The 10,943-nt window shown below is 36.7% G+C and overlaps 1 protein-coding gene across 1 annotated transcript; it reads right to left on the reverse strand.

Annotated features, from left to right (window-relative positions):
* Positions 1-2,798: 2,798 nt before the first annotated feature.
* On the reverse strand, positions 2,799-6,799 carry LOC109478468 (CAP-Gly domain-containing linker protein 1-like). The gene is made up of 7 exons (XM_019780004.1): positions 6,615-6,799; positions 5,730-5,853; positions 4,685-4,755; positions 4,189-4,211; positions 3,680-3,794; positions 3,204-3,314; positions 2,799-2,984 (listed from the first exon to the last, which is right to left on the reverse strand). The coding sequence occupies exons 1-7, from the start codon at positions 6,738-6,740 to the stop codon at positions 2,937-2,939; spliced, it is 618 nt and encodes a 205-aa protein (XP_019635563.1). The 5' UTR covers positions 6,741-6,799; the 3' UTR covers positions 2,799-2,936.
* Positions 6,800-10,943: the final 4,144 nt, after the last annotated feature.

Raw genomic sequence — 10,943 nt, forward strand, 5'->3', positions numbered from 1 at the left:
TGATCTATAACTTATACATTGCGCTCATTTTTTTTTACATTTTTAAGTGAATCTTCCCACCTGTTTAATATCTCATCATACGGTAACCTTTGTACAAGTTAATGTCGCATATTACCACACACAACATTGTTATTGAGTAGCCCCGAACGTTTGATCCCTCAGGCAACCTTGATACTAATTAGGTTTGTTGACGTCTGGGCTGGCCGCACCATCCCGCGGGCGAGGTATAAGGCTATTCTACCGGCCCGGGTTGCTTAAAGCTCATTTTTTGACAGATGATTTGTTGTACCGTGAATGCCAGCACGACAGAGCAGGGAACGAAGCGGAGACAAAGCGTTCACGGATGGACTCCACTGCTACTGAACTGCTGCAAGCCAGCAGTACTGTGAGCCAGTACAGTGACCTTGGGGCCATGTTAGCCCCAGAGCCAATGAGCTAACCTGTTTACTGGCCTTGGCAACATGCACCCAGTCTAATCTTCCCGGCAAAAGTTTCCAAGTAATGTGGGCGAAGCATTGATCGCCAACCAGATAGAAATTTGTCTTTCAAACGTTAAACGTTTCTTCAATATGTTACCAAAGTGTTTGACATAAATAGCAGGGTTCAACCAAATAGTACGGAAACCATGTCTGGACTAAATATCTTTTAAGATAGACTGGATTGTTCATGTTTATAAACATGAACAATCCATTCTAGTTCTTGTTCTACAGCAGTTCCATACGCTGTCTTGGCAATTCTATCATAAGGTAGGTTATGCAATCTAAGCCTAATATATTTTGTTTTAATAAGTTGTGTTTGAGCCTCTAACGGCGGCATTATTTACAGAACTTTTTTGAACACAGAGTAATATTTTACAGTAGTCAAGAAGAACATTTCAAGTCAGATATCTCATATGACGTATTAGGTTGATCTAGTGAGATATTTCTATTAGCTATAGTTTTTGAATTGTATAAAACTTGTAACTTATCATTATGCTTCTTGAAGCGAACTAGAACATGACGACTTGTTATCATATCGGATTTCTTCCCAGTAAGAGCAAGTTTAAGATAATATTATTGTCCTAATATCGGAGACAGGACGTTACATACAGTTTTCCTGATGTTTCATTAGAGCATTCCTGTATTCCATTAATTTACAAATGTAGAATTAAAACCCTACATCTAACATTCGTCCTATAATATCATTCCACTACAGTAAATTAAAATTGGCTTAACTAGACTGTTAAACAGATCCAAGGAGGGAGAAATAGATGGGTTGTAGTTAGAAATTTAAGTTTAAATGATACACGGATAGCTTTTAGTCTGATTTGTTTATGAAACAAGTGAACACTACTGAAACCGACTGGATTCTAAGAAAAATGTTTGTACATGTAGCAATATTTGAATGTTATTAAGTGTACTAGAATGTCATCTGAAAGATCATCCAAGTCAGTAATAAAGCTTATCAGTTTTTTGTTGCCAAAAAGGGTATCATGCTGTAGTTGCTATAGTTATATAACAGTTATAGCAGTATAACAGAAAGTGACTAATGTTTTCACATGGGTTTTCACACGAACAAGCTGGACTTGAAGCTAAATTACGAGTGAATAAGCTTTGATTTAGACTGTGTGTACCGAGCCGAAAACGAAGCGAATAATTTCGTATGTGGGTTTTGTGTTGCAGATTGGGACAGGATTGTACAGGAGAACATGACAGTTTTGTCTGAGGCCATCCATGAGACAGACTATTTAAAGTACTACCGACTCATGAAGAAATGCTTATGATAACTTATCAAACTCTGTGGGGTTTGTGCTATAGATTGGGACAGGATTGTACAGGAGAACATGACAGTTCTGTCTGAGGCCATCCATGAGACAGTGTGGCCCAGAGACACCCTGTTCAAGTACTACAGACTCATGGAACGGCTACAGGACAACCTTGAGGAACGCATGGAACTGCACCGCCTTGCCTGTAAGTTCATCTGTTTAGGTGTATGTTTTTTATGTGTTTCATGTCTAACAATATGTTTTAAGAAAATCATATCCTCTGTGTTTCTTGTTTGTTCCTCTTTGTCTGTATGCATTATAAATTGTATGTTGAACACCAAATATTCACTTCTGTCATCAGTCATTTCAACACATTTGATATCATTGTTTTTATTGCTGTTTCTTTCAGCCCTGGCACTTCTGCAGATCTATGATTCCTAATTCTGACTGATGCGCTGGAAAGCCAGGCATTTTGCACATTTTGACCTATTTTAAAGACTTACACAAAAGTCATACACAATATCTACAACATATACAAGTTTGAATTTATATGTTGTTTTGTATCATCCATATTCATGACCTTGAGCTGTGTAAGTCAGCTGTACAGGCTTGTACAAATGTGCAAGTCTTTGGCAGGAAATGTGATGTCTGTATAATAAAGTTACTTCATTCTACTCATCCTTTTTAAGGACAGATCATATAATTGTCATGTAGTGGATTCCTTTGTCTATTATCTATTACTCTACAACCATTACAGTAACTCTGTATATTAAAATGATATCATATAACATGATACAACGTGTACAAAATGTGTTCATTTGTTAAACACTGATCCTGGAATATCTCCACCTTCCTTTGTCGTAACATAACGACCATACTGCCAAGGAAGAATTAAATTGAGATTAGCCATGCATGCACACAAAATGCTATGCCTGTGGCCATAACACCAGAGTGCTACAATCAACCCTTGACATGGAAGGTTGCTATAATAAATAAATTGTAATAATACATTGTACATACAAAGATCTTTCTTTGACTGACATAATCAGACTCAGAAGTCGTATACACTTAATATATAGTGTGACAGAAACATTTCATCAGCCTGTCAGTGATTCAATCATGCCTCTAGCGGCGCTCTCTCTCTCTCTCTTGTTGGATTCTTGATGACTCCGAGAGCTCCTAACCTTCCAGTTCATTCCTCAGCCCTGGCATCCTCGTCCTGCATCTTCTTCATCTTAGCCTGATGAAGATTTGAGAAGATCAACATATGATACATACCCTCTTGTCTTGCTCTTAATACATACATTGTGTACATTTCTTACAGTATGCATTGTTATTTATTTGAAGGCAAAACATTTTGACTGTCAACTTGGTAGACGTCACCTTGCACATTATATAGTGTCATTATCATCAACATTGAGCCAAGGACTGTATAATGTCCTTGATTGAGCCAACCTACCTTGAGAGCATCCAGCTCATCCTTTAGCTTCTTTTTGTCCTGTTCTGCTCTGTCCAACATCATCATCTTTTCTTGATTCTCAGCCTCAAGATGCTGAGCTTGTGCTTTCCACTAAGGCAAATTGAAAAAATCCAGAATACATCATGTATGTACATCACATGGCTTAGGACATACATGTAAGAAAGAGCCCCAGATTTTTTTCAGGCACTGTTTTTGCAATACATTAAGCTCAACCATCCTCTTGTTATACCATAAACATTGGATTTTGGGCAGCAAATGGCAGCAAGAAATCTGAAGTGTTCATGACAGTACATACATGTAAATAATAAATAAGATTATGGGCTATTATAGCCAAGTTATATTTTGAAACAGATGATTTTAAATTGTACTTGGTGCTTACATGTAGATGCTCAGTGGCAGAGGTGGGAAATATGATCAAAGACATGTACAGGAAACATTTACAACTATGATAATACCTTTTTCTCTGATGCCCTTGCTACCTTCAGAATACCTTCAAGGTTTGCAAGTTGCTCGTCTCTTTCTCTTAACACATCATACATGGCATGTTGGTGGTTTTGGAGCTCTTTGTTCCTTGGCAACAAGATTTTTTAAAGCAGCAGATTAGACAAAGTACATTCCAGGCAATATTTTTGAAAGAAATTTTAATCTGATACACATTTTTACTTTCCCTGCCCTTAAAGTCTGCAGAGAGGACTTGGAAGAAAACATAGAGAATTGTTAGTAGAGGGAAAACAGAGACAAAGATCAGACTAAATTGAAAGATGAAAATAGGATTGACCAAGACTTATTTATATTGGAACATACTGTATGTAGTTATAAAAATAATTAGAATAATAATAATAAAATTTGCAACCACACATCCTAAAACCTTGTACATACATGAACAAATTGTGATACCAAAGGTCAAACCTTTGTAAAACCTTAAGTTGTGTGACAGTCTACAAGGTGTTTTAAAATGTTTTACCTTTCCTCTGCATCGCGTAAGCCCTAAAACAAATAAAATGTTCACGTTAACCTGATAGTTAATGTAAAATATCTTAATTAAACTGTTTTTACAAAAAATGATGCTTAATTTAGGAAACTAGAGAAAAGTTCAAGGGACTCGTAGGTATTAGGTTAAGGTAAGGGGTATAAGAAAATCAGTTACTACATGACTGTGTGACTAGCAGTATAGTCAACTCAATTATAGGTCATCAAATTTTTGGTGTGCATGAATTTAGGGCTTTGCACTCAAATAGATTCCTGTAATGTTTTGAGGGAAAAGTGGGTGTGATTATTTTTTTACAAAAAAGTGTAGATTTAAACTGTATCTAAGCTGTAGATTTGCATTATGGCTGTTGAATGGTTTGCAGAATGATTTGTTAATTGAGAGTTGTTAATAGTTAGTACTATATGAATAATGAAGCACAATTCATTATACTAGGTGTGAACCAATCAAGGACACTTCTGAATCAACATACCTTGAGGTACTTTTCCTTCTCTTCAGTCAGATGTTCAATCTGTTTCTTTAGTCCCTCCAGTTGTGCTGTACCTGTAGGACAATACATTAAGCTTGTATTGCTTTGGATTCGTTGGGGACATAACATAAGTGCAGCGTCTAATTTGTATTATAGTTTAGTTAGTTATTGAAGAAATTCCATGAATCAAATGAGTTCCCTGATTATTGTTACTATTCAAAATTGTGATATTTAATTGCGAACAAGAGGAACATTCATTTGGCGAACAAGAATTCGGAGATCTCATACCTCCATGAAATTTACACACAGACACACAGACACACCAAAAACAATAGGTCCTCCATTTTTCATGGAGTTAACAAGGGCTGCAGTTACTGTACACACCTGTACCCCCCCCCCTGTACCTAAACCTCTGTATCCGTATACATGTAGGTACACAGCCCTGTGGCAGATATTATGAAAACCTTATTTGCATAATTAATGACAGGTATTATACCATAACTGCTAGGAATTTCTTGCAGCATTTGGAAGTTGAGTGAAGGTGATCATAAAACATATCAGGACACATTTGCATAATTTAGAATAAAATGAAGCTGCCATATACATGTAGCTTTCTTTCTTAAGATGTGTCTAGCATTGGGTGAAGAATTTGATCCACTGAATGTTGGTGGAGCCTCAAAGAACACCACCATCTGTTCATCATTCAGACGTTTTCAACGAACCTCTGGATTCAAAACATGTCAAAGTACCTGACAAAATTGTGCAATGTTGTATGATGTCCCATATAGTATTTGTGTTGCCCTGCAGGTTTGGCAAGCGCTTTGATTGACATAACTTTGGCTTTATGATACTAAAATAAATAAATAAATAAATTATGTTACTATGATTCTAATTCTTGAGTAAAGAATGGTTTTAGGGCTGACTGATTTTACCATTAAACTTTAGACGCCACTTGTTGAGATTTCTTGGTCTTATTCTATAAACTGTTACTAAAAATGTCACTAGGACATACTCATGAAAGTGATAACAGGAGCTGAGGAGTTGTTACCTTTAAGGCCCTCTGAGATTTTCTGCAGGACTGGAAGAAGTTCACCAGCTTTCCGTCTCTGTGACATTTTAGTCTCCGCCTCCTTCTTAAGTAACTCTTCTAACTCCCCAAGAGCTGTTGCACACTACAAGCAAAGAATCAATCTGAATGACATTTTTGTTCATTTTATAAATCCTTCAAGAGACAGCATTAACATTAAAAATTAAATTAAAAATTAAAGTTATTAACTTAATAAGTAATTTTATTTTATTTTATTTTGTTTTACTCTTTGCTTCAGGCCAGAGGCCCATATAAAAACAGGGACAATACAAAAACAAGTACAGATACACAAATCACATACAGATGTCTAAAAAATGCTGCCAGTAGAGGCTCCTTGTAAACACATCCGAATGACAAAGCGTGTGCACAATACTGTTTCTCGACGCCAGAAGGCGCTTAGCAAATGAATATGACAGTTTGCACCATCTGGCGTCGAAAGTATCGAGACATAAAGAAGCACATATACAAGCTGTTACTAGTTACTACACCACCTAGGCTGATTCGTCAGCATTTTAAGTGCGTCATGGTACGCTGTCTTAAAACGCTGAAGCACACCGACACTGTGTGTGATCCACAACTGCGAGCAATAAATGGAAGAACAGTGGGACAATTAAACAGTATGCGTTTAACCTCAGTTGTACAATTACTAAATTTTCGGCATGGAGAGCTTTGGTGTAGAGTTGTCTTATATATATTATTAAATAAATGTACATCAGGATCAACTTGTTTGGGCAATGTCTTATAATATTGGGCAATATATTATATGTCTACCAACTGTGAAAACAAATTCACTTTTGAGATCTCAAGCATGCAGATTTAAAAAAAAAGAACACTACAGTCACTTACATACTTAGCCTCATCATCTGCTGAAGCTTCCCACAGCTTGGTTGATTTACCAAAGGGAGTTGTACTGTTCTCATTTATCAGCATGTCATTCAGGACGCCAAGTGCCCCTGCCTCATCCCATCTCATGTCCTTGAATGCCCCTTGTTTTTTAGCTCCAGTTTTGTCAATTAGTGAGGCATGAAGACCATCAATCATTATATTTCTTGCTGAAAATACAAAAGTATAACAAGAATTCGGAGATCTCACACCTCCATGAAATATATGAGTTTTTGTAAATGATTTTTTTGTCTCATTGACTATGGAAATAAGGTTGTAATTAGCATAATCTAGTTTAATTCATGATTTTCTGAATTCAAATGACAATATTTTTCGTGTAAAATTCATTTCAACATGTCCTCACTAAGTATGCAAATGACCACATTAACATAATATATGCATATTGGTGTTAACCTAAGTAACTAACACATGTCACAAGGTAATAAAAGTCCCCTCATTCACCAATAAGGAGTCACAGAATTTTCACATTGATTATGCAAATTAGGTCATCATTTGCATAATTGATATCTGTTGATGTTCCACCTGCCACATATAAAATTGATAACATGTATAAAGTACTATTATGGTCTCGGACCGGAGTTTTTTTCACGATTTTGGATCCGGCGGACACCCTCAGACCGAAGCTTAAGGGCTATAACTCCGCCAAAAAAAGTACGCCGGGAAATCTCATTACATCAGTCAACTGAGGTTTCCAGCCGGCTTCCGATACAATTTTGGTTATTGTCCGTCGACTCTATAATTTGGGTAGAAACTGTAGTTAAACGTAAATTTTGGATACGAAAAATGTAGTTTTTTTGCAGTTTTTTCAACGGACCTGCTTGGAAAAAACGAATTTTCCCAGGCTAACGGCTTATATGCTGAAATAGCTTACTACTTTCTGTTTCTGAAAAACAGAAAAAAAATATAGGTTGTTGCGATAAGTTTTTCACAAAATCCGGTGACGCGAACCCCTAGAAATTCCACATAGAACGCAGCTATTTGGGTCATCAGGCGACAAACCGCATCACCCTTGCTCGCGGACTAATACCAAAAACGCTTCGCTGGCCGTCCAACTTCACCGCGCCGAAAAACACTACAATCCCAAGGCTTTTTGATCAATTCAAAACCTAGTTGAAAATCTACAGCGATCACCGAGCTATGGGGAGCCAAACCTAGCGTGACAACCTCGCAGATCCGGCGATTTACTGCGCACTATTTGGAACCCTGGTCAGAATTAAACTCCGACCCGGAACCTTATATAAAACACTGTAATTATAGCATTTCCTCATTTATTATGCAAATTAAGTCCCCATTTGCATAATTTGCATTTAATTATGTACAACTCTTTCTCAGCTACCTACACACCAAAAATGATGAAAATACGTTGTTCCTATCTGGACTTATTGGCTTTTAAAGATTTTGCCAGAAAGTGCCCTGCAGTTCCTGAACAAGCTGCTAGGGGGACCAAACTCACACCACTTATTCCTGACAGGATAAGCAATCTGTCACCAAAAAGTCAAGACCATAGCTTGTTCAGGACAAAAGTTACAAAAACCAGAAGTTCTGCTGCAGTACCAAGTTCATCCACCAGGAGGCCCATATTTGACCTTGACCTTTGTCTTCCTAAGACTTACCAACATACCAAATATCATCATAATCCATAAAGGCATTCTGAAGTTATGCTGACTACAAATGTGCGGAAACACAGACACACAGACAGACACGCCAAAAACAATACCTCCATTTTTCATGGAGGTAATTATTAACAGTACTATACAGTTTACAGTTACTGTATTCTTTCAATTTTTCTGTAACATGTTTTAAATGATGACTTGCTCAAATTAAACTCATACCTTAAAAGTTTCCAAAATGAAGTTAAACTAGTTTGTCACTGACAGTTTGAGTAATCCTATCATGGACCACAGGAGATTTATGAAATTTCCTTGTTAATTATGCAAATTAGATATTAAAACAGGAACTTCCATTTCAGTACCATAAAGCAAGATTTGTCATTTTAAGGTCTCATCAAAACCTACCCACCTACATGTACCAAATATGAAGACATTGTCAATCCATTTTTAAAGCCTTGAGTTTATGTGCAATTATAGACACACTCAGTGACACACAGGCACTACTAAAAACATAACTCTGTTGACAAAACAAAAGTAACAAGAATTCCGAGACTCCATACCTCCATGAAATATGGGCTTGATATGTAAATGTAAATTTCCTCTTTAATTATGCAAATTACCTCCGCATTAACATGATATATGCATCGTGATGTATGTGAACTTTTGATTAACTTACAGATGTCCCAAGTATGACATTCCCATCATTCACCATTAAGAAATCATAGAATGTATGCATAAATTATGCAAATTAGGTCATCATTTGCATAATTAGTATCTGTTGATGTTCTGCCTGCCATAGGTTACATACATTACATGTATGAAAGTAGTATAATGTAAAACACTGTAATTATAGAATTTCATCATTAATTATGCAAATAAAGTCCTCATTTGCATAATTTGCATTTAATCATGTACATCTCTCTCTCAGCTACCTACACACCAAAAATTATGAAAATATGTTGTTCCTATCTGGACTTATTGGCTTTTAAACATTTCGCCAGAAAGTGCCCTGCAGTTCCAGAACAAGCTGCTAGGGAGACCAAACTCACACCACTTATTCCTGACAGGAAAAGCAATCTGTCACTAAAACATCAAGACCATAGCATGTTCAGGACAAAAGATACAAAAACCGGAAGTTCTGCTGCAGTACCAAGGTCATCCACCAGGAGGCCCATATTTGACCTTGACGTTTGTCTTCCTAAGACTTACCAACATACCAAATATCATCATAATCCATAAAGGCGTTCTGAAGTTATGCTGACCACAAAGTTGCGGAAACACAGACACACAGACATACATACATACATACATACATACAGACAGACACGCCAAAAACAATACCTCCATTTTTCATGGAGGTAATAAAAGCCAAGAGATGAGTGGGTTTTTACCTGACACATCTGAGTGCCTCATCCCTCGGTCACAGATATCCTTCAGGTCTTTCAGGATGTCAATTGTATAATCCACAGCAAGCGGTGTCTCTATTCGTCTATTTTGGCCTCTGAGGAATTCCCACAGACTCTGTCCTGCAATCAGAATTGGAAACACATTTGAAGCACAAGTGGTGTGCACATGGGAATTATAGAAATTTTAAAAGCAGCTTCCCTTTCTTGTTGTATGAAATAAATCAGTTCTTTAGACCTCAAATAAATACAATGTACACTGCTGGTCCATTTAGTTTATTGTCTGTTTGTTTGTTTTTATTTATTTAACCAGGGGGATACATATCACCCGTAGGGCGCTTTTCAATGAGCCCTGGGCCTGGGGAAGACCCCAAACAAAAACATCAAACTCAAACTAATACAAATAACAACAAAAGTAACTTATAAAGTTACAAAAGTTACTAAATAATACAAAAGCAAGGTAACTTAAGTAGCATACATTGCGCATGGAATCATAATACCAAAATTGGATGCTAAGTTATGCATCTGTGCCAGTGGGGTCATTTGTGGAAGTAACTACTAGTACTAGTATTATATGTATATATATAGGTAAAAATCCGTCTTGAAATTATAATAAGTCTTGCAAGAAACACAATTCTTTCTTTGGATAAATTTAATAGCAGCCTGTCATGCACTGTGACTAATGGTACAGTTCTGTTAATTACACTCTTATTCAAATGACACTGTTATCAATTTTTACCTCTCACTTTCTCCATCAGAAAATACACACAGTCATTTTTTTCATCCAAGAGCAAACCAAAGTGTCTACAGGTCTGCTTGCTGTCTGCAAGCTTCAGGAAAGCGCCAACAGCTCCTTTACGTAGGTTTTCAAATGAGACCTGTAGGGTATGTTTAAGGGTTATGAGAATTCCACCAGAGTTGGATAATCATCTTGAATTTCCTGCTTTCCTCTCAAGCATGGAGTGTTCATGGTTGGGAAAAGATGTAAATGTAGACAAAATTGAGTGAAAAGCTGAAAGCCATTTAAACATTGTATACTTTTCAATGAGGGGGGGGGGGTTGCATCTAAATTTCCAGCATATTTATCATAACACTTCAATACATCAATACCTCAAGTTTGCATGAATAACATGAATATTATACACAAATATATATATGTAATATTAAAAGCTCTTTACCTTTTTGACAGCAAACTCATCTTTGCTTTCAATGTCAAATGCATTGTGCACTTGTCCCTCTGCTCCTTTCCCTAGCTGTTC

Source organism: Branchiostoma belcheri, unplaced genomic scaffold, assembly GCF_001625305.1.
Source record: "Branchiostoma belcheri isolate BF01 breed outbred unplaced genomic scaffold, Haploidv18h27 scaffold44, whole genome shotgun sequence".
Taxonomy (NCBI): Eukaryota; Metazoa; Chordata; class Leptocardii; order Amphioxiformes; family Branchiostomatidae; genus Branchiostoma; species Branchiostoma belcheri.